Below are 25694 nucleotides of genomic sequence, written 5' to 3'. Positions count from 1 at the left end.
ACACTTCTGGCTGGGAGCCAGTCACTATCATTTTAGAGTACTGCCGTTTGGCCTCACCACAGCAGCTCACTTGAGACTGCAGGGATTCTGAATGCTTCCATATCTAGATGACTGGCTCATTACTGCCCCAACCAGGCATATACTATTACTAGCAAGAGATCAAGTGATCCAGACTTGTTCTCATCTTGGGATAACCATAAATTACAAGAAATTTCTGTTACAACCAACTCAAACTTTGGAGTTCATATGAGCAGTCTTTAAAACATTATCAGTGATAGTCTACAGTCTTGAGAGAGGAAGAGAAGCTATCAGGTTCCAAGTCAGAAAGATAATTCACAATACCACAATTTCAGCTCACTTAATTCTTCAAGCCTTGGGGTCAGTGTCAGCTGCCATTATTTTAGTCCTGCTATCAAGATTTCATACGAGTATTCGCCAATGAATGTTAGCAACACAGTAATCAATTCTTTCCCAGTGCATGTCAACACAAATAACAGTCACTCAGGCATGCAAGAAATACCTTTGGTGATGGATTCATTTAGGTCAAGTTCTACAAGGTTGTCCTTTCATTCTCCCTCAACCCAAGGTCATAGTGACCACAGATGCTTCCCATATTGGGGGGGGGGGCGCTCTTCCTGGGGAAAACAGTCCAAGGCACATGGTTCCCCCCAAAGAGGCCAATTTGCATATCAATGTTCTAGAGATGAGAGCAGTGCTCTTGGCCTTCCAAGATGCTCTCCCTTTAGGGACAATTGTGATTCTAACAGACAATATGTCAGTTGTTTGGTACATCAACAAGTAAGGAGGAATCAGATCCTACACCTTGTGTTGAGAAGCACTCGAGTGTGGCAATGAGCAATTTCATCCAACCGCTTTCTGACAGCAAAGCACATTCCAGGGATGTTCAGTGTGATAGCAGACAAACTGAATAGGTCCATTCTTCTACCTCCCAAGTGATCTCTCAACAAGAAGGATTTTCTATCATTGGGGCCAGCCTTGCTGCAATCTTTTTTGCATCTCCCTTAAACAAGTGCAGCAGCTTCTTTACCCTGATCCCCCCACAGGGGGAATCACAGAGGAATGCTCTACTCCACGGCTGGCCCTCTGGTCTCCTTTATGCCTACTCCCCAACTCCCCTAATTCCCAAATTTGTATCAAAAGCTGCCCGGTTGAAGAGCAAAGTCCTCCTCATTTCTCCTTATTGGCCTCAACCAATTTGGCTCCCTTTTCTTTGGCCCCATCTAATTTACCCAGCTTGGATTCTGGATCTGATTTCAGACCTTCTGTCTCACCCAACAGGCATGATTCACCCAATTCTGTTTAATAGCCAGACAACTGATGCTCTCATTCCCTGTCTGTCATATACTTGTATCTTCTCATAAGGCTTCTACAAGAAATCTTTATAGAAGTAAATGAAAAAGGTTTGTTTTCTGGGCACAATAAAAATGCATTGACCCCTTCTCTGCTCCTGTACAATGTGCACTTTTTTTTTTGGCAACAGTTTTTAATGAGGGAGCTAGTTTTTCAACGATTAAAGTTCAGTTAGCATTAATCTCTAATTTTCATATTGGATTTTCATATTGGATTTGAAGATTCTTCTCTGGCTTTGCCTAAATGTTGTAAAGCATTTTTGAGAGGCACACTCCTTCTGAGACCCCCATATAAAGACCCTACTCTGTAGTGGGATGTGAACTTGGTACTGCAGGCCTTGACTCATTCCCCTTTTGAACCAGCAGCAAAATCTGATATTAAGTTTCTGACCTGGAAAACTATCTTTCTAGTGGCTATTACCTCTGCTAGAAGAATTTCAGAACTTCAAGTATTGTCATCTAAACCTCCCTATTTTATCTTTCACAAGGATAGAGTCATTTTGCATGCCAATGTGTCTTTCCTTCCCATGGTGGTGTCAAAATCCACCATCAATCAAACTATTAACTTTGTCAGTTTTCTTTCCTAAATTTGCAAACAAAGGTAAATATATGTTGCATTTATTGGATTTTCACAATTATTTTTTTACTTAAATGGGAGAAAAGAACATACCAATTATTTGAATTCTTTGCAGATTCTAAATTCACATATCAGTTGCAAAGGTGACCTTAGCCAGATGGCTGATGGATTGCATATCATTTATTTACAGTAAATTGGGTCTATCCTTACCAAGACCTCTAAGAGCCCATTCAGCTAGGTCCATGGATACTAATCATATTAATCTCTCTGTTTTTTTCACAACTCATTCAAAAACCTACTAGAGTTGATAAAACCCATAAACAATCCATTCTAGATTGGACATTAGTCAATTGCCCCAAACAAAACTACCAGACAGGTTGTCAACCAAATGGTCTCAGTGACCATCTCTCCACTTTTCTCCTGTGCAAACGCAACAATATACCCAAGCCCATAACCTTTAGACAAGTTAGAGATGACCGTAAAATAAACATACAGGAGCCAAACTCTACTCTAAAGCAAACTAACTGGAAACCACTACTAACCCTAGGTTTAGACCAAGCCTTCGAACACTTTAATAGTACTCTCTTAAATGTCCTCAACAAAGTTGCACCCATTAGAAAAATCAGAGTCAAGGCAAACTATGCACCATGGCTGAGTAGAGACACAAGAGCCTTACTAAAGTCTAGAGATAAAGCTTGGAAAAGGGATAACACTAGCATAGCCAAACAAAATTTCCAACAACTCAGAAATCAGACCAAGAAATGAACCAAACTAGACAAAAATAACTATTTCCTCTGGGTCCAAAACAAACACTCAAAAGACCCCAAAGGTTTTGGCATGCCATCAACTCCCTTCTAAAACCAGAAAAAAATTATCACTCCAGCTCCCTCCTCAGACAACAATACCAAAGACATAGCAACCCAATTTAATCACTATTTTACAGAATCCATCCTAACTCTATCCTCCCAGCTATCCAATAAAAAACATACACATATGCTTACCAAATTCACTGACAGTATCCCCCTCCTTTGCTCTCACCAGTTCCCACTTCCACTATTAAAAAACTCCTACAACTAAAGTCAGCCACCTTTCCAGCTGACAGTCTATCAGCCAACTTTCTAAAAAATGCATCTGAATCCCTATCTTACCCAGTTTCTATCCTCAACAACCGCTCCATACAGGAAGCCTACATCCCCCAGGTCTGGAAAGTTTCATATATTATACCACTTCATAAAGGTGTCAATTCTTATTCTCAAACTACCGTCCTATTGCCATTCTATCCCCCCTTATCTAAACTGCTTCAGAAATGTATTCACTCTCAAGTCATGAAATTCCTAAACATACACAATCTTCTCTCCTCCACACAACACCACTTCTGGCAAAATCACAGCACAACAACTGCTCTCCTCTCTTTCACCAACCAGGTCAGCCTTCACAGAAATAACAATAATTTTGTTTCTGCAATATTTTTAGATCTCTCAAAAGCACTTGATATGGTCTCACACTCCAAACTTCTAGACTCCCTGGCCTCCCTATCCTTTGCCCCTTCCACTATTTACTGGTTAAAAAGTTATCTGTCACATAGGCAGCAATCAGTTCAGTGGCAAGGCAATTTCCTTTACTCCCAACTACGATAGGCGCACAACAAACCTTGATTTTAGGCCCACTACTCTTCTCCATATTTACCAACAATCTACACACCTCCACCCAGCATGCCTCCCTTATACAGTATGCTGATGATTCGACTCCTATCTGCTCTGCTCCATCACTTTCCACTCTACAACAACTCACACAAGAATAGGTTCATAGTTCATAGGTTCATAGGTTCATACTAGGCTATCTGCCCGAGGGCATTTACAAGCCTAGCCCATAGTTTTGTGGCTTACGCCACCCCTTTAGTATGGGGAACTATACCCATTATTTTGCTGTGCCTCTGTCGAGCAGTGACACTGAGGTAATCCCTGGGGTATATCTGCGATCTCCCATCCATTGGTCAAGATTTCTCTTGAACAAGGCCAGCGAGGTGCTCTGCCTCACATATACCGGGATTTTATTCCACAGCATAGGGAGTCTTTGGGTGATGAATCTATCCCTCCAGCACGTCCTATTAATAGCCGTGTCGAGGTTTAAGTCTCTCGCCCTTGTGGCTCTGATGGATCTAGATTTTTGAGGTGAAGCATATTCATCAAATCTGGGTTTGACATGGCCTTGTATGTTAGGCAAAGGTCACCTCTGAGCAAGCGGTGCGACTGAATAGAGCTGGAGTTCTTTCAGTCGGGCAGCATAGGACAGATGTTTGAGACCCTTTATCCTTTTGGTGAGGAACTTTGTGGCCTCTCCAGCTGCTGCAAGTGTCGGGTCAGATACATTCCGAGCAGGCGTTGTACTCAATCATTGGTCTGATGAGTGATGAGTATAGGGAGACTATGACCTCCCTTGATCTAGATGAGAATCCCTTCATGATAAGGTGGGCAATGTAGAAGGTCTTCCTAACTACTTTAGCTACATGGGTGTCGAATGACAGACTACTATCAACCTGGGTCCCCAGGTCCCTGATAACTTCTTCTGTGCTCAGTGGATTGCCACCTATTTGGTAGCTAGGGGTAACCTTGTTTTTCCCGAAGGGTATGACTATGCATTTTTTGGCATTTAACTTTAGGCCATGGCTCTGGCACCAGTTATCCGTTTCTGTGAGACCTTTCTGAAGGATATCTGTGTCAGATGTGTTTTCTACTATGGCGCCCAGTTTGCAGTCATCTGCAAACTTTGTCAGCCATAACCCTCCTGTGTTTGCTTGTACTTCAGAAAAGTAGATGCCAAACAAGAGTGGGCCCAGGACTGAGCCCTGTGGTACACCACTTGTGACAGGCTTTGAGTCTGACATGGCGCCAGCAACTCTGACCCTGTGGGTTCTGTCACTCAGCCAGTTTGCAACCCATCTTGTGATGTATGGGTTAACATTTAAGCTGATGAGTTTTTCAATGATACCCAAGTGGGGTATTGTATCGAAGGCCTTCGCCAGATCGAGGTAGGCTGTATGGACTGCCTTTCCCTCATCAATGGCTTTGGTGACTGTTTCGAAAAAGTCAACCAAGTTTAGAAGGCATGATCTGCCTTTGACAAAGCCAAACTGGGATGGATCCAAAGTCTGCAAATTTCCTATGTCTTTATTTATGAGGTCCATTATGATCCTCTCCATGGCTTTGCAGATAAGGCTTGTCAAGCTAATGGGCCGGTAATTTCCAGGGTCGGTGGAGGCACCGCCTTTGTGAAGTGGGACCACAGTTGCAGTGCGCCACTCCCTGGGTATGTATCCAGAGGTAAGACTATGATTAAACAGCTGTCCTAGCTGTGAGTTTAATTCCTCGTTGAGTTCGTGAAGCACACAGCCGGGGACACCATCAGGTCCCATGGATGCTGTGTTTTTTGCTTTGGAGAGAGCAGTTCTCACTTGGGCGTTGGAGATGTTTGGGGGCTGCAATCGCTTGGTAAAGAAACCACTCCCTTTGGGGGGGGTGAGAAGTTTGCACTGAACCTGTCAGCCAGTATGTTGGCAATGTCTGTAGGATCAGTAATCTTCACATCATTTTGAACTAGTTCTGAGCATATCTGGGAGTTTCCTCCCAGGTTTCTAACATAGCTAAAGAAGGCCTTATGATTGTCTTTTGAGTCTTTAGCTATTTTTCTCTCAAAATTTGCTTTGGATGATTTTATGAGAGCTCTTAGTTTTTACTTATAGTGATCAAGGGTGTCTTACCTTTTAAGGATTTTGCTCTATCTTGTAGTAGCTTCCTCCTTTTGTTGTAGAGTTTGTTTATGGCTGGGGTCCACCAGACTGGGCGCTTGCCTTTGGTACAAAGAGTCTTTGTTTTGCTTGGGATTGCCTTATCCATGCAGTCCTGCAGGTGCTGGTAGAAGGCATTTGTAAGTGATTCAGCGGCTTGAGTACTGTTTTCCGCCGGCTCGGGGGCCTTAAAGGAGACCACACTAGTCTTTAGAAGTGTGAAGTTGGCTTTCGAGAAGTTCTTTACTGTGGTCTTTTTTATTTCAGGTGGGGGTGGGATGAGGACCTCCAGCGAGATTAGTTTGTGATCTGATCTCACCAGTGAGGGGTATACTTCCGGTGTTGAACATTGTGCTCCCATGTTCGTGATGATGAGATCAAGTATGTTTTCTCCTCTTGTGGGGATGGTGACTAGTTGTTCCATGGCATTTGAGTTTATGAATTCCAGGAACTTTTGGGCTAGGGTGTTTGGGCTTGAGTAGTGTTCCCAGTCTATATTAGGGTAATTGAAGTCACCTAGTATGATGGTGTTTGGTGATACATTTATCCCCTCTAGTGTTTTCAGGAAGGCCATGTGAGGTTCCTGAGTTTGTGAGGGTGGCTTCAGGGTGTTCCTTCAGTTCTGTAGAAAGTTGGATTACTGATAGCCAACTAATCCTAAACCCCAATAAGACAAAATTGCTACTTTTTACCCCAACAAATCTATACCTACCCCCTGTCCTTTTCAATCTCTTCCAAACATGTTAGCATCATATCTCCCTCTGACCATACCAAACTCCTCGATGTAGAAATGGACAATAACCTACTCTTCAATGTCCATATCTCCCAAACCATAAAAAAGGGTCCACAAAAAAATGGGAACCCTATATAGGTATAAACAATTCCTCTCAGAACAGACACAGATCACTCTAGCCCAAACCCATCTACTCTCCACTCTAATGTATGCTGCGCCAATTCTTACCCAAGTAAACTTGATCTCACCAGACTTGAATCATGTTAACAATAAAATTGCCAAGTTTGCTCAGGGAAAGCTCTTTTTTCTCATGCCATAGCTAGATCCTGCAATAACTCCCCTCCCCCTTCTCTGACCTCTGCCCCCACTAACACACATTTCAAAAATGCTCTCAAATCACATCTTATGAATACATGGCTATATCCATGCATCACATGAATCTCACAATCTCAGCACACTTCCTGCTATCTCTACTGTATATATGCTACAGTTGGGTATCTTACTGTCAACTTGCAATTGCATATATGGCATGTCTAATCGTATGATTTTTTTATTCTTTTATCCTATCTCACTAATTAATGCTAAAGCTTTGATGTGTGAGACTCTATCTTTGTAAGTTTACTCACTTACTGCGGATGTATTGTTTATTGTTTAGACTGGATTGTATGAGACGTTTTATGTCTGTACTTACCTCAGTTATCACTGTTGTATGATTGTTTATATTACCATGTTGCTGTTAATCTAATTGTGGAGATTTTCTCCCCAGGCCTCCGCTGTAAATGGACCTGTGTCCAGTCAAACTATCCTGGTTAATAAATGTAAAATAAAATAAATACTACCTTACTATTTCTCTCTAGAGCTTCCATAGATATGTGTGGCCGCACCTTGGTCCAATCCTCATACCTTTATTAATCATTACAAATTGAATCTGGTCTCGAGGGAAAGAGCAGTTTTTGGCTCAACTGTGCTCAGGAATGTCCTTCCTTAGAGTCCACCCAGGATTTTAGGTAGAGGAGGACTGTGTCCCAAGAGTTGAGGATAGAATGAAAATTGACAACATCGAATAAAAAAGTTGCATACTTACCATAACGTTCCATCTGTGTTGTCCATTTTCATTCTTCCTCAACTTCCCACCCCCACCAACCCCCAGTCCTTTGCCATTATTGACTTCTGGAAAAACGAGAGACTGTAAGGACACCACTGTCATTTATATTGAACTCCATTATTGACTTCTAGAAAAACGAGAGACTGTAAGGACACCACTGTCATTTATATTGAGCTCCAGATATAACCTTTCTGTCAAGAAAGTTGTACAATCCTTTCCCCTTTATGTAAGATGTCGAACAAGATCTGAGATATGTTTGGGGTTGGTGCATTATGGGTAGGGGAGGAGCTCAAGAGTTTTTGATAGCCACAAGCTTTAGTAACCACTGAATCAGATCTGAGGGTCAGATCTGAACCCAACAGTTGAGGAAGAATGAAAATGGACAACACAGATGGAACATTATAGTAGGTACATAATTTTTTTTATAGAACTATAGGTTGTATAACAAGATTTATAAAGTCTAGGAAATCAGAAATGATGAAGCCAATATTTAATTACATTCGACCCAAACATGATTATGGAATAACAATATAGAAACCTTATAAGAAAACAAGCAGTAAATTGGAAAAAGTACAGTAGAAATATACCAATGGCATCCATGGATGTGAAAATTTAGGTTCTTATGAAATAATAAAATTGTTGAACGTGTACAGGGTCTCATATAGACATTTAAGAGGAAACTGTGTTCAGGTATATAGGGCATTTAGAGACGGCTATCTTTGGGAATGTTAGGGGGTTATCAAAATGTAGTAGACAATTATTAGACCACCTATGTAGATTATGTAGAAATAAGAGATGTACTAATTGGCTTTCTGAGAAAGTAGCTGATGCATGGAATAGACTACCAGATTACATTAAAGAAAGCACTGCTTCAGATATTTTTAAGAACAACCTGGACAATAATGAAAATAACTGTTATGGTATACTTGTAGGTTAGAAGGGACTTATTTTTAGGTATGTATGCATTGCTGACTATACTTAAGGAGACCAGGAAGCCTGCCACAAGAAAATGCTAAGTTAAATGGGAGAGGGTTATGACCTTAGCAGAGCACCAGTTCTCATGATTTTACAATATTTAGTTCAGGCCTGATGTATGTTTCTGTAAACATACATTTCTCAGTCATGTCAGCCTACATGCCTGTAGACTGCCAGCATCCCTGCAGCCTTAAGACATTTCTTAAAGAGAGTCCTCCATCTGAGTCCACCAAGCCATTGCCTCCATTGTACGGAAAACTTTCTACATCACCCACGTCATTAGTAAGGGTATCTCATCCAGGGGCAAGGAGGTCATGGCATCCTGTATTCTTCCGTTATAAGACCCATTATTGAGTACAATGCCCCTTTCGGCATATACCTCACAAAGCACATGCAGTAGCTGGAGAGACCACAGAGGTTCCTCACCAGGAGAATCCAGGGCCTCAAACATCTACCCTACACATATAGGCTAAAATCCCTGTCCCTCTACTCAGCCTCGTACAGACTCCTCAGAGGTGACCTCTGTCTGGCATACAAAGCAATCTCATACCCCACCTTGATGGGACTGCTGCATATCCCGAAGTCAAGCTCCACTCGAGTAACCCGCAAGCATGACCTCAGCCTGTTCTGAGACATCAATAGGACTTGTTGGCAGGACAGATTTGTGTCCCAGAGACACTCTTCTGTGGAATGGACTCCCTCTCCACATCAAGCAGAGTACCTCTTTAACCCTTTTTAAGTGCAACCTGAATAGCTGGATGGGGAAACAGAAAATACACCCCTGGGATTCCACCTGTTTCCCTGCTGGTCAGGGGCTTTGGGTGCTGACTTGTCTGAACATGGGCTACATTTTTGGCTAGGCTTGTATGGGCCTCAGGTCCAGTAGCCTAGTAACTTTCTATGATCCTATAAGAAAAGGTACTGCTCCTCCATGTGACTTGAATTATGTCCTGAAAAAAGCTGACACAGACCCCTTTTCAGCCTGCTGCCTCAGCTCCCTCTCAAATATTTAACATCAAAAGCTGCTCTATTACTGGTCATTACCTCAACTAGGAGGATTTCTGAACAACAGGCCATCATGTACAGAGTGCCATTTTTAGCCTTCCATAAGGAGAGTGTCATTCTTAGAATCAGTCCCACATTTATGCCAAAAGAAGCAACTTGAGTTCTCCCTCATCTGAACTGTCATGTTCCCTGCTTCACAGGACAAGGGAGAAAGAATTTTTCATTTTGTAGTTATACACAGGCAACTGAGATACCTAGATAATAAAAGAACCTCAGTTAATTGTGTCCTTTGCATCCAGGAAGGTGGAATGCCAGTTTCCAAGAACAACTTTTTAAGTGGTTGGCATATTGCATTTTATTCTGCTGTTCTCATCATGGAAAGAAGTTGAAAGGAACCAGAAAAGTTGATAGTACTAAGGATCCAGTAACCACCATAGCCTTTTGAGAAGTGAGTGCACAGGCTGCTCTTGAGCCAGATACATGGTCGTCAGTCCGCATCCTTACCAACCACTATAGAATAAAAATTGTTTCCTGAGTTGAGACTGAGTTTGCAATTGCCATTCTACAGGGCGTATTGCAGTCTGCCCCTCCACCCCCACCCCATTATTATAACTCCTGGGAGTCATCCCAGTAATGAGTACTGCAACAATGATCTATATGAATGATGTAGTACAGTTTTTAAGACCTTACCATAATAGATGCTTGGTAGATCATTGCAGTATGGTTCTGTCCCACATCCTGTCTTCTCTTCTTGGGCATCTTGGGCTTGGGTGTAGTACCCTATCCCTATGCAGTTACCCCTTCCCTGTTCTCCCTTCTCAGGGCATTTAGGCTGCTGAGGTCTGGACAGCCTTGAGGAGCCCTGTCTCTCTAAATCTTTGCTCCAGGGAGTGTATACATATTCTTTTTTGGATAGGATCCTTAGGACCTTGATTTGGGCTTAACAGGGTAGATACACTGCAATCAACCTTGGCTAGAAAATTCTAAAATGATGTGGGCTGCTTTCAGCATTATACAGAGAGTATTTGGATGTCCCTATGGACTGGGTGTCTCCTCACCATGGAGGGGGAAGAGCACTGAGCTCTGGAAGTTGACCCTTACTTTGAGCCTTCTGTGGCCGAAGTCTCAGTAATAATGGCTGATTCAACAGTGATCTACTTGGATATCTATTATTATGGTAAGTTCTTACACAATTTTAGTTTCTCTGCAGCTAGAAATTTGTTGTCGTATTTTCATTGATTCTAGTAAAGTGTGCTGGCAGATGGTAAAACAAATACTTGCTGAAGAAGAAGAAGTAAGTAAGGACAGTATTGATTCTAGGCCAGCAAGTGAAATTAGTTTTCACTCAGTTTCTCATCTTTATTCCAACCTGTGTTATGATAATGTTATTTTCAGTCTAAAGCTGAACTGTTGGTGCAGCATCAGAGCATCCTTCTTTGCTCATGTTGTTCAGGGTTTGACATACAAGGTTGGTCCAGATGGTAATCTGGAAAGAGAGGACTTCCTGTCCATTGATCTGTTGTCCATGATCTGAGAGGTTGGGAGGGTTTACTGTTTTCACTTACATTTATAGCTCCTACATAACTTCTTTTGTTACACTTCTGTACATCCTTTCTTTTTGGTCCTGTCAGTGACCCCAAGCTTTGAGGATTCATCTATTTCCCCTTGTTTTCCTCCTTTCCTCTACTGATAGAAGCTGGGAAGCAGAAGATTGTAGGCCATTACATTGCAGGGTCAGGCATTTTTCTTCATGCCATTTCTACAATTTCTAGTTTATCTGTTCCACAGATGCATAATATGCAGTGATGTCAGTGTCTGAAGCATGCACTTCCACTGCAGATATCCACAACCTTGGTTACAAGTCCTTTGGCTTCCTCTGGGAGCAGCTAGCTAATGCAAACCATGCCTCCCAAAAGAGAAGAGCTGGCCATGGGCTGCTGAAATTCCATGCTCCACAAACTAACCAGGAGTTTATCTGTACTATTGTACCAGTTTTGTTGTATACTTTTCGAATGACAACCATGTCCTTTTTCAGTCCTTTCAGGGCTCCGCTGTCGACTGCTGCTTTATGTAACATCATATCTTGTCACTATAAAGAATGAATGGTAGTACCTACTCAGGATATTTGTTGTGCCTTGTACAAGTTTGTTTACTGGTATTGTGTAGTGTTGGTGAAATGTACTTAATAAAATGACTTTATCTATTTTTTCTTCTTTAGGAAAAATGGATTAATGAAGAGTTGTGCAACATTCAAATCTTAAGTATCCCAGTAATTATTTTCCTGCAGAGTTGATTCAGATGTCTAATGTGTGCAATACATAAATGACTTACTTAAATTTAGTGTACATTTTACATGATGCTGTAGTATGAGAACAAAAGGAATTTCAAATCAAACGTGTTTGCTTCTGTCCCAAGATGCTAAGAAGCAATGTTATGTTTTGGTACACATCGAACACTAACGATAGCAGCTCTCCTTGGAGTAAAGTTCTGTGCTTTATAAGATACTTGCTGGCTTGCCACATTTTTAAAACAAAATGTTGGAGATGATCTATGACTGTAACCAAGTTATGTTAGACATAATGCTTTCTGACGTTATACTGTTGTAGCAAATGGCTTTGTATTGTAAAATAAATGCAATAATCAAATTAATCTTAAAAACTTCATTGTCTTTTTGTCTGGGCAAGTAATCTGTAAACCTGACAATTCATTTTATTCAGTTTTATAGACTAGTCCTAAATACAATAATAAGCATCTAGCTGCACATCTTTCTTTGAGGGGCTTCTGCAGTGAGTAGACATTTGGGGTACTCCTTCAGGTACCCTCTCAGCGGCTCCTTTGGTTATCTTGAACTCCACGTTCAATGTGTGCATCTCTTAGTTTGTCCTTATGCCCCTGCACCATATACAGGGGGCATAGCTGACCTCAGAATCTATTTGAACAGTTCTAGCCTTATCTTGATTTGTATTGTTAGAAAGTTCCTGCATTTAATGCCTAAAGACATGAGTTTTCCAGGTGTTCTTGTAGTTGCTAGATCACTAATCAGTACCACAACAGGAGCTGACTTTTCTGTCAAAGCCCGGAGCATAATATCAAGGGGAGCATTTCAATATATCCACTCACATGCACTGCCAATAGAAGCTTGGAAACTACCTGTCTATACTCAGGCTTGTCATGCTGGAGAATACCCAAAGCAGAGATTGGCCAGAGGTTCATTTCCACAGGGTGAACTTGTAGCTAGCGAAGAATAAGGTAAGGAAGCATGAAACTGTTTCAATGGCTTGAGCAAGCATCTATTTGCATTCTTATACCCATGTGACATTCAGCTGCCACAGTCTTTTCACCATCTTGTAGGAGAGGTATTAACAGACTTAAGAGATCACCATTCAGTAGTATAGACTGATGCTTCCATTAGGCCTATCACAGGCATGTCAGGCTACAGCCCAACCTGTGCAATACACTTCTTTAAGAGCTAGCATTCAGTTGTCCTCCTCTGAGTATATAGTTATCAGCCTTCCCACATCTCCCATGCATGAACAGCCCAAGTTACTGCCCTTGGGATTCAGCAGGTGGAGGCCCCATCTGTCGTCCTCTAAGTTATGTCCTTTGACAAAAGCTGAAAGAACAGAGGTCTCCATCCCTGAGACATGGATAATTAGTCTTACTCCTCTGTTAACCCCCTCCCCCAGTAACTGGGTAGAATTTAAAAGTAATGTGCTCTACCATGGACTAAGTGCCTCACATTGGCCTTCTCTCCAAAACAGATTCAGTATTTGTATGAGAAAGACGGAAGGAAGAGGATCTCTGGAGCACTGCCCACTGGAGCCATTTTGGCTGCCAGAAAGCATTGCATTTTTGGGCCTTTTATCCTCATAAAGACAGATGGTCTTTTTGTGCCGCTCAAAATGTTTTAGTTAGCTATCTTACATTCCTAGGTCTGACTCTTCTGTGATTTCTTTGGAACATCACAGAGCCCAGATGACTTGATACTTGGCCTGTCTCCCATTGGACAGAGAGTCTAAAACCTCGGAGAATTTTGTCAAAAAGAGTATTAATGTTTACACTTTGAGGATTATTCCTATAGGGTTTATTTCTAAGATTTGGAAGTTCTACCAGAAGCAGATGTTGGTCTTTTCAATGTCCCCCAGTAAACACTTTTTCAGTCTTGAGCCATTGCCTTTGGAGGGGTACTCCAGCTATAAAAGTATGCTTCCTTCAGTTCATTTTGCTGCTTGAGCCAATTGGTCACTTTCAGCTTTTCTGCAATTTCAGTAATAAAAAAGATGACTGATTTGCTTCAGACGCCATCTATCCACAACCCCTTTTCCTATTTTTGCACATGGGGTCGAGGTGCCACTTCAACAGTGACAATCATCTAGAGACAAGGTTTACACCACTGAGTGGCTAGCCCTGCTAGATAGTTCTTCCACACCACACACTTGCAAGCACACTGACAGCTATGGTCAATTTAGAGTGTCCAGTCCACCTACTGCATGTTTTTGGAATGAGGGAGGAAACCTGAGCACATGGAGGAAATCCATGCAAACACAGAGAGGACATGCAGACTCCATACAGAGGGCACCTCAGCCGAGAATTGAACCCAGGGAACTTCTTGCTGTGAAGTGACAATGCTATCTGCTATGCCACTGTGCCACCAGGTACATTATTCTGTTTTTTCCTGCTTGGTAACTCTAAGCACAGCTGTGTTGTTTTTTTTAGTAATTGACATTCCTCGAGGAAATCATCAACAGGTTTTCCTTGTAGCTATTGCATTCCCTCCAAGGATACTAGTCTTTATCATTTACTGTTGGGGAACAGAGCACAATGTTAAAAATTGTGTACACTGTCCTGTACCAATCCTTTGTTGCATATAAACTGCAAGGTATTTTTTTCTGCTTAACAGTCTTTTGTGTTATTGTCTTTGCATACAAAATTTGAATAATGTAAATAAAAAAGAAAAATATGGAAGAGGTGTCACCTGAAAACAAAACTTAAATCTGTGAAGCCACAGGAACCTACAGAGGGGTAGGCCAAGAGTACTCCTGAGGCCTACTCCTATTCTTCCAAGTGGTGTTACTCCTTTGTTAGATGCTGAAGTCAATGTTTTCTCCACCAACTCCAGAAAGTGAAGCCCTCCTGCATTTCCCCCCTACTCGCCCAATCATCCGTATTTTTTTTAAGTGAATCCAATAAGGAGAAGAAAATTGGGGGGCATCTGTTTCCATCAGATATTACAAATCTAACAAGATTCAAGAAGAAATTTTTTTTAATTGTTTGAAAGAACCCCTCGCTCCCTGATGTTAGTCTCCAGATGCTTGCACTAGGATTTAGATCTTCTACTATTATGGTTTGGAAACCATTTTTTTTCTGCCCCGTTATTACTTCCTTTTCAACCATAATGATGGGCTATTCACGGTCCATGCATCAGTTTGACATTATCTCAATCCAGTACTAAAGTACTAACTTCATTTTGTAAATGTTTTCAACAACTGCGGGACACCAGAGTGTCCTTCTTTGAGTCAAATATGAGAATCCTGAATAACAAAGGCTTATGTGTTCAGTGACAACAGAATCGTGCAAAGATATTTTGACTAGTAGAATGTGTTAAGCCTCACTGCAAACTAATTCTGACAGCCCCGTCTAGAAAACAGAAAAAAAAAGACACACAAAAGGGATTTCACACCATCTTTGTCCAATTTTGGTGGTGAGGATGAGATCATGACTCAACTTATTGAAACCAGATGCCCTATCGTATAGGTTACAGCACAGACAAAACATGATAAAGACTTTTTTTTTCTTCAGGTTGCGCCCCAAGAAAATTTATTTTAGAGGTACTGTAAAGTTAATGCAAGAACATTGAAATGGTCCTCAGAAAAGCATTACTCTTCAAAACAAAGCTATGTCAAACTCAAAGAAATATGTATGTGTGTGTGTGTGTGTGTGTGTGTGTGTGTGTGTGTGTGTGTGTATATATATATATATATATATATATATATATATATATATATACACATATATATACACATATATATATATATATATATATATATATATATATATATATATTTGATAAACTGAGAAGTGACCCAGAGACAAAATCAGAAGTTCAAAAGAAACAAATTCTAAGTGACACTGGAGGAGCATAGTTAACAGAAAAAAAGTACCTGACTGTTTCAGTACTAAGCATGAAATCACAAAAAGAGTTGGATATTACCCCTGTAATCAGGTTGTTGGAGAGATCTGGCTTAAAAAAGTCTGTATGCCTGCCAGTCTTATCATGTATACTAATTACTAGGTACTTTATCACTCAGATATCCTGAAAGAGGTGCAGAAAGGCTGTAGTTGATGTCTTCACTAAAACATCTGTAAGTTAACTCAGGCAGCTAATAAGATGGGCTCACATATGGTAATTTGTGGATGTGGTACAATGAGTGCCTACTTTTGAGCTGCTGCCTTATGATTGTCATTAGAAAGTAAGTATTGCTTAAAGTCATACCTCTCCACCTGTTAGCACAAGAAATCTGGGCAAAGTATAAAATAATGGGGAAGCAAAGTCCCAAAAATAAGGACAGTATTTAACTACTGCTCTTATAAACTTAGAAAGTTGTTAGAATAGTGGGATTTGTGCTTGCATGAATCTTCTGACCAATATGAAGTCTGAAACTCAAATATTTGTCATTATTTAGTGACTTCAGTCCTCAGTGATTTGCTAGGAAATTACAAATTTTATGAGAACAGACCAAAAATATGAGGTGAAAATCTGGACAGATGAGAGGTATGCTTAAAACACAACTTTGCAGTGTGGATGTTAATACCAGTTTGTTGATGCTCTGTGCAAAACTTTTCTTTTCAGAACAGCAGCTCAAAAAGTCATGCAGCAATTGTTGGAGAAAACTAAGACAATGAGCATCATAAAACAAACATTTCACCCTTCTGTACAGAGGCATGATAGAAACTACCAAACAGATCACTATTCTTTTTATTGCAAACAGTAAAGTCGGCAACAATTTTTTTCCCTGATCAATTTTATTTTCACACAGGGCAGTCATTTTAGTACATACTGTGCAAGCCTCATGCATGGTACAATCCTGATAAATACAGTAGTTGGTGTTAGCAATCGTGTTGTACTAAAATTAGTATATTGTTTAAAAAAAAATGTCTTGCTAACCAGTGTTACATTGTATGTGTTACAGTAGTTATGTATAAACACAAATAATTTTAAGCAAGTCCTCAGTTCATTCTTTTCATTTAGTCATATTGAATTCATTGCTGTTTGTCATCTTTAATCTAAACAAACACTCAAAATAATATTATTTAAACCAAATCGTACATAAGTACTTTATAGTTTTGTTCCATCTGAGACCAGCAAGTAAAACTCTTTCACTTATGTCACATAGATCCCATCTATTCCATTAATTAATTTAAAAACTCCCTTTTTTCTCTTCTTTTAGCTCCATCTTGTTTTATTCATAATTCTCTTCACAAGCTTTTAGTTTACTGATTTCTTGTAACTGCTTTCTTTGGTACTTTTCCTGCTATCATTAACAGGGAAAGTAAGGTGTTATGCGCCTTGGTTGTATTGTCTTCATCCATCTCAATAATTTCTTTAATGAGAATTAACTCTGCCCCCACAATGTTGTTTATAAGTACTCACAACTCTTATTTATATTTCTATAGCTTCAAACATTCCCCAAGAATATTTTCCATGACACCTTTATTGATTTGGCACATCTCCAACACAGATCATCAGCATGAAAGTATCTAGTTAAAATTTCTTCAATTTCTTGCATTTTTTTGGTAGCGAAGTCAGTGTCCTGCTTATTTACCAATATTTCTACTGGATTTTTTAATTTTCTTATCCAGCATGAGGAATGCATTCTCTCCATATTTCGCTCCTCTTCCCCTCATGTCTTAGACATTGTCTTCACTCACTTTGCTATCCACAGAAGTATTTGTAGAAATGTCTTCTGTCCTTTAGTATTTTTCTTCTTGTTTGGTTTTCTGGAAGTCATAGCATGCTATTAACTGAGACTAATTGTGTTAAAACACAGTTTGGTTTTACTGTTTTATTGGTCTCTTAGCTCAGAGTACAGTTATTAGCTATTCACTCATCTACCACTATACTGGAAGTCCACTCTCCAGCAACAGTTTAGAAATAAAGGGTCAGAAGAAAACACAGTAGGCATGGAAACAGTAGCAATCTACTTCCCAACAACTCAGTCTCAGTGCTCCAAAGCAGTTGATACAGTTTAGAACACACACAGAGCACTACTGTGCTCAGGTTTGACCACAAATGCAATACTAGCTTTTAAAAGCCGGAATTGCATTAGAGATTGGGATTGGCTGATCACGTCCCCAACATCTTGCACCCAGAGCAGATGTCTCTCTTGTCCCACCCTAGCTACACTACTGGGTATAACAACTTAATTGATTATTGCTACTTTTCTCTTTTTTTCATGGACTACTCTATCTGATTTTCTCGCATCTATTATTTAAACTGTTGGAAATGGGTGATCCCATGTGATATACACTTCATCATCCTGTCTGATGCTTTGTGGTTCATGTTTCCAATGCTTCTCAGCTACTTCTATGTTTTAGAGTTTGCACGGTCTCCAGTGCAACAGTCTTACCATGTTATTGTACCTTTCAGTTTACATGCCATCTGCTATGAGTGTATCACACAGCAAGATGATGTGCACCTGTTTCCAATTCTTTTTTTTTACAGAACCTGCAGTTATTTGCCTGTTTCTCTCACATGTTCAATGGACTTTGAAAACTAATGTGTACATAATCCATTATGCTGGGCTGCCATTATTAATTTTTCATCTTTTGGTTTCAACTCATATCTCCTTAACCATTCCTGTGTCAAATCCTGATCGACATGAAGTTGTTGCATGAGATCTCTGTACTTGCCACTATACTTAAGGTTTTTCCACATTTCTTTCATCATCTGATCCTTCTCCTTATGTACTTTTGTGTTTTAACACTTTCAGGTGCTGTCTGATTTATGGCTACTTCTGGTTTGGTTTCCATTTCAGCTTGACACCAGAATTCTTCTGCTAAACTAATAGTTGTAATAGATTTCCTCACCTCATGTTTTAAACCTTTCTCTGTGTTTGGATCTGATGGCATCAGCAGATACATATACAGTCCCACAACTACAGATCTATACATGTAATCAATTTTCAGGAGGCCCATACCACCTTCAGAGTGAGGAATATATGATTTTGGTATACACTGACTTTGTATATCATTTGACAAAGGGGAAGATTTTTTTCTTGTTTTCCTGTCTAACTGATCCAATACCTTTTGGGTCCAGTCAGTCACAACAAACCTGTAAGTTAAAACAAAGCACATTCGTTTATAGCCTGAACTTTATTCCTAGATGTCAAGGCTGTTTTCAGTGTTAGTTTTAAACTTCTGAAGTGTCCCCTTACTAAGTGTTATTTGCATTTGTTCATATTTTATTGCTGATCCTTAATCAGTTCCCGAATATTTATACATGCCCTCCTGCCCAAGTTCCTTTATATCACATTCCTGTCCCAGATTGATATTTTCTTGGTACTCTCAACTTTACTAATTTAAACATTGTTTTTGTACATTTATCAAGATCTTGGTCTTGTATCATCTGAGAAAGTTTTATCTACTTGTAGTTGTGCTGTCAGCTCCTCATCTGTTTAACTATACAGTTTTAAGTCATCCACAAATAATAGACAAAAAGTCTATAAGCAAGGTAGTTTTCTGGGAGCCAAATTGTAAGCATAACATGATCTGTTAAATAAATAGCTTAATGGGTTGAGGGCAAGACAAAACAGCAGTGATGACAAAGAATCACCCTGGAATATCCCCTTTGAATTGTTATTCCTGGGATAATAATTTGCCCTTTGTCATTGCTTAACTGCAAAGTGGTTTACCACTGTTTTATGGTCACTGCAATGTAATTGATCAATGTTGGATGTGTCATAAATCTGTAAGCGCTCCATTATCCATGAATGTGGGATGCTATTAAATGCTTTTTTGTAATCTGTTCATGCCATACTTATAGCGCCACCTTTTTTCTAATTCTCTATTATGGCTTTATTTAACAAAAAAAAGATCCTTTGTTCCATATGACTTTTGTTACCCTTTTGTTGTATTGCCCTGATTGAGTTTTTTTTCTAAATGACTATCACCTCTGTCTGCATCAATTACAGTAGATGTTTTGCACATCACCAGAAGTTATTGGTCCTGCTGGTCTATAGTTTTTATGATAGCTTACAGGTTCACTCTTAAGTAGGGTTATCTTTTTTTCCTGTTGTTAACCAGGTTGGTGCTTTTCAGGATATGCATATAAGTAATTCTTACTCAGGCCAAACCTTAGTGTAAAGATGTTAACTTTTAGCCAGAATTTAGATACTGCATCTGGGCCTGGGGTTTTCCATTTATGAGTGTTTACTTAATTTTGTTTCAATTTCTTTGGATGTTACTTCATCCCCATTTCATATTCTGTACATTTGAACTCCTTGCTGATTTTTATTGTTTCTTTTAATTTTTCTATCCATTCAGCATCATTACTTTCCATAGGGTCTTCATAAATATTTCTCCAAAATGCATCTCTCTCTTCTTTCATGGTAATGTGTCTATTCCTTTTGCTTTGCTTCCCAATTCTCTAAAAAACTTTTTTGGATCATCAGTGAGTTGTTTATTTTGTACTTTCCCTTTATATTTATGCATATCTTCTAAGTGTTTCTGCCATTGTTGCTATATTTAGTTTATTTGCAATAGTGTATGACGGATCCTGATCTGTTCTGAAACTGTGCATTATAGGTTCATAGGTGTGTATTAGGGTAATGGCCCTGGAGCCTATATATGATTAGCCCAAGAAGATTTCCTTGCATCATGCCACCCAAAGTTAGTTCCCAGTGCCCCTGTCAAGCAAGGCCACTGAAGTGATCGCCTGGGTGAACTTCCTATTGCCCATCCACTCGTCAAGATTTCTCTTAAAGAGGGCCAGTGAAGTGCTCTGCTTGACATGAATGGGAAGTTTGTTCCAGAGTATGGGAAGCCTCTGGGTTAGGAACCTGTCCCTCGAGCATGTTCTGTTTATTGTGGTAATGAGGTTTGGATCCATGGAGTATGTGGGATGGAGAGATTCGGATTTCTTTAGGTGTAGCATATCTAGCAGCTCTGGGTCAGACATGGCTTTGTAGGTCAAGAAGAGATCACCTCTAATTAGGCAATAAGAGACAGAGTATAGCTGTACACCTGTCTCTATAAGTACTTTTATCTGTTCTCCCTTCTATATTCTTCTAACAGTGATACTTGTTGTGATGGTAGGAAGTACTGCCAGCCATGCCAGAAGTAGGGCAGTGGATGTGTAACATATGCCAGCACAGCTAGCTGGAATTTGATAAAGAATTATATGTCGTTTGTGTATCAAACTGATTTGTACATATGCTTGTGTTTAAAAATGTATTTGTAAAGTTGCTTGTGTTAAAATGTGTCAACAGTGTTTCCTGCTGGACAGAAAAGAATTGTACATACATTATTGTAACTGTTTAAATGTATATATTGTAATAGCATATCCTGGAAGCAAAGAGATTAATCCACCTGACTTTGGAAAATATTCTTGAAATTAAATTACTTTATGGGTTAAGCAATAAATATGTTATCCCACAGTTTTGAAGGGAGCCAGAGATGCAGTGTCTGTACTGGAGAATAGTTTGTAGCTCCTGTGGGAAGAGTGGAAAGGTTTTATTGTTTTATGGCTTCCAGATGCTACAACAGATCTTGGAAAAGCTCCAGATATGTATGGTAGCACATAGGTGCTAAACATTAGCAGGTTCTAGTGTTGGTAACAGTGTGGGAACCAGAAGTCAGATGACCAGATATATATGATGTCATTTTGTATAGAAATAATGTTTTAATATTAGAGGAGACTGAAGTCTCAGGGACAGTTTGATTTTGGAAACCTGACTAGAAAGACTGTCACCTACATAATCTTAGAGTAAAAAACAACCACACAGCTGGGATGAAATTGTCACACCACTACACAAAAAACGGAACCAGAATAAAAACAGTGTGACAAACATGGCTAAGTAAAATAAACCAAAAAGCTTATATCATAACTTAGTATGCGCTTTCTCACAAGTTACACTCACTATGTAAAATCCAAACCACAAATCAGAAACTAATTCCAACTATGACATCACAACAAACTGTCCAATCAGCTATAGAAACTCTGACAGCAAATTAGACTACATGATCTGCCAATGTGTACTAAAAAGTAAATAAAACTGTCATTCCTAGTATGGCTTACGTATATATAAAAAAACTGCTTATCCCCTAGTCACCTAGTTCTAACAGTAGATCTGTGCTTAGTCATGGTAAAAAATAAAAGTCCAAAACCATTAACTATAGTTCTATGAAACTCAGAAGCAAAGAAAAATCAGATCAACTGATTGTCCGTATTACATGATAAAGTGACTGAGTGAACATTTAATGTCTTGTGTGTGCTTGCTTAATTTAGCTCTCTATGTAAATAAAATATATAAAAGCTGTGGGCTCTTATCTGGTGCATTTAGAATTGTTAGATGTTTCCAACATTCAAAATTCTTAAACAGAGCACAACTTTGCAATGAAATGTGAGAATTCCTAAATGCATACCATGAAAAACCAATAAAAATACATTTCTACCACAACAACATAAGTGAATCACCTGTCTAGCAAAAGATAAAACAATGAAGAATAAATGCCTAGGTGCCTGCATTCAAGTAGATGACCCATGACAGTTGATAAAACCAGAAAAAGTTCAGTATAAAACATTACTTTGCAGTAAACATCTAAGCAGGTGTGGTATTATAATCACAATCTTAATGGGCAGAGCCCATGTGTACACATGAAACGTAAAGGCTGTATGAATATAAGCTAACTAATGTTACTAAGAAACATCAACCATCATTCAAGTGTTGTATGTAGAAATGAGTATGTTTGCTTACAAGAGTAAGGTCTTAACACCAAAAGGAGCACTACTCAGTCAGTAAAATTAAAATGAAAGTACCTTACCTGATACAAACATCCAAAGAAATGTACTAATGGAGTTACTATCCTGTAGAACCAGGCCAGTGAAGGTGCATAGATCTACAAGTGCCAAAAGAGTGTAAATGAAACTGAAGTTGCTTAAGAACCATCCTCTATATGCATAAAGCCAATCAAATGAATCTGTGTGAAAGAAGTGTGTTACAGCCTATCATTCCCTTAGCTGGAGTCAAATAACCAATCAGTGGGCTTAAATGTGATTCTATGAGAGAATAAAAAAAAAATTAGTGAGGCAATGATCTAGCTTTCAAGAAAGATTTGATGGACACAGCATCATTCAGTCCATAACACTGCTCTGCTTGCAACTGCATGATCCATTCTTGTTCAGTCTTCTCAGTTTTATTCTTCCTGTTACCCATTCTATTGTCTTCTTTCAAAGTGTCCAATACTATAAATTTGAAATGATGTTCTTCTTATTCCACAACATGTTTTGCTGTGGCCACAGTTGTATCTTCCTTCCTAATTTTATATAAAGGTTCTTTGATCCTGTCCCTAAGTGCCCTGTTTGTTTCTCCTGTGTAGAAACTGGGACATTTCATACAAATGGCCAAATAGATAACATTCTTGGTCCAGCAATCGGCATAATTGCGAAGTCTCACAACCTTGCCAGTGGTGGGATGAACAAAATGATCAATTTTGGCTATAAATGAGCAGATATTACACTGCCTGCAACTGAAGGTTCCCACCTTACTGGGATCATTGACATTCTGTCCATCACTGTTCTAGTAGCATATTCTTCTTCTTATAGATTTAATGTTCTTGTATGTAATGCTTGGATGTGGACCCACAGTTTGAAAGATATTATCAGTGGAGTTCAACATGTGCCAGTTCTTCTGAATAATGTTGATTATACTCCAGTTGTCATATGTGAAAGGCAGTACTAAGTGACATTTTTTATTTGTGACAGGTCCTTTCTTCTGTGCAGATTTCATCATATTTTTAGAGAAGTAGGGCTTGCCTCTACCTTGTCTTTCAAAAAGCACTGAGTAATTTCTACATATTCCTTCGTTGAGTAACCCCTGTCTTCAGGATTCTTGATCATATTGTCCATTGTTGTGTTGAGCTCCATGTCCTTGTTCGTGATCCTTGATAGCCTCAGCATTTGCCCTTTGATAATATTTCAAAATATAAAGGTGGGATGTATACTAGATCTCTCCAGAATATTGCTCTTCCAGCACGGTTGCTTATAAACTGTCTGTATTTGACCATCCTTAATCTTCAAATTAACATCTAGGAAGTTGATCTCTTGTCTAGATGCTTGCATGGTAAAATTTAAAAAGTCAGTTATTACCTATATATGTCACAAACGAATTCAGTATCTCTCTGCTTCTGACACAGACCAAGAATATATCATCCACAAAGCATTTGTAAAAGGTGACCTTATTGCGATATGTTTCATGTGAAAAGGCTAACTTGGTCTCCCAACAGGCCATCACAGAGTTTGCATATGAGCTGGCACAAGAGGTGCCCATGGCTACCCCAGTTTTCTGCAGATAGTATTCACCATTAAATATGAATGCATTGTTGTCTAAGATAATCTCAATTAACATACACAGTAGATTAATCTGGTTAGAAGTAAAGGCAGCCAGTACCAATAAAATTTCTGAGCTGAGGGTGAGGACTTAACTCTGAAACTGTGCCAGTGGGGAGTCTTATTAGGGACCTGAAGGGAGACAGAGAAATCCAGACTCTAGGCTGATTGTGTTCCCTGTGTGCTCTTAAGGGAAGCTGTGCTTGATGCAGAGAGGTCTGCATCTGGAAATACTAAGTGTATCCATTTGTATTCCAGGTGAACGTCCCTCTCCCGTGTCACTGGTGAGGATTCAGGCTCCTTGGTTACTGGCCCAGAGTGGGGATGTCACACTTCTCTTAACTGCTTTACAGTTTTCTCTGTTTGCTGGTTCTGTAATGGCATTGTATTTCTTTCCTTTCTTTCCCTTATTGCTGTGTGTTTTTGTGGTAAGACTTCATGTGCTATTAATTTAGCTTCACAGTAATATATCCTGTTTACTTCTGTTATGTCACATGAATTTCTGTGAATAGTCTTGATTACTGTGTTTATCAGACTTCTAACATTTTGGGTCTTATTTACTTGTAATCTGTTTCTTTCATTGATCTTAATATGTTTATCCATCTGTTTTAAATCAAGCAACTCTTCCCTTAGGTCACATTCTTCTAAACTGAGAGCACATTCTTTGCTCTGTGTTTCCTGCAGGCAGTCTACAGAAAGTTCCAGAGCATCTCTATCCTTCTTCCAAAATTAAAAAAAAACAAAAAACTTCTTGTGTTCTTTCAGGTACGGCTGAAAAACCTACCAGTTTCAAAAAATGCACTTCTGTGGGCATAAGATCCCTAACGCTGATGCCCACAGGGAGTGTATTTATTGCTTAGGCCCTGGTCTCTTAGATATCTCATGTGATATTTGCACAGGCTTTAATGCCTGAGCAGTAAGTGATCACTGAAACAGACTTATTTTCAACAGCCTTCTTCCCCAGTCTGCCATCCCCTAAGCTGGATCTTCCAAAGAATCAGAGACTCAATCCCCGACTAAGAAATCTAAGGAGCCTAGGGAGCACTGCAAATGCTCTGCTGCTCGGTCTCCTACCAAATCTGCTACTGAATCACCTGCCAATACCTTAACGCTGTCAGACCCGAAACCTTCTGATCCAACACAGCCATTAATGACTTCTCAGAGTCGAGCTCCCAGGTTCTCCCTGTAGCCCATATCCCTGAGAATAAGGTCTCCATTCCTCCAAGAGACCCCCCCAAGAAACTCTCAAGACCTCCTTCTTCCTTTTCCTGTCTAAGATCTTCCTGGAGTCTATCTGAAGCAGAGGTGGATAAGATGATGAGATTTCTCAGGATGCAGATTCAGAAGGGGGTTTTGCCTGCTCCATCCCCCACCAGATCCATGAGCTACCAACTTGCCTTTCTTCCTTTGATAATTCCTTCTCTGATCCAACCTCCTGTCTTGGAGCCCTTGGATCCAGGGGCAACCAGAGTCAACATGTCTGATCCATAAACATCATCTTCCTTGACTCCGATGATGTCTCTGATCCGATTGGCACCGA

At 39.7% G+C, this 25694-nt stretch overlaps 1 protein-coding gene across 1 annotated transcript in view; it reads left to right on the top strand.

Annotated features, from left to right (window-relative positions):
* Window positions 1-12198, top strand: part of EFCAB10 (EF-hand calcium binding domain 10) — a 123168-nt gene extending 110970 nt beyond the window's left edge. The window contains exon 4 of the mRNA XM_044087136.1: window positions 11768-12198. Within this exon, the coding sequence (XP_043943071.1) occupies window positions 11768-11810 (43 nt within the window). The 3' untranslated portion in view covers window positions 11811-12198. The remainder of the gene's footprint in view (window positions 1-11767) is intronic.
* The last annotated feature ends 13496 nt before the right edge of the window (window positions 12199-25694 follow it).

The sequence above is a fragment of the Protopterus annectens genome, chromosome 11.part0, assembly GCF_019279795.1.
Source record: "Protopterus annectens isolate FY-2018-M chromosome 11.part0, PAN1.0, whole genome shotgun sequence".
In the NCBI taxonomy this organism is placed as follows: Eukaryota; Metazoa; Chordata; order Ceratodontiformes; family Protopteridae; genus Protopterus; species Protopterus annectens.
Note: the sequence above shows the minus strand (reverse complement) of the source record. Positions and strands in the feature narration are given on the sequence as shown.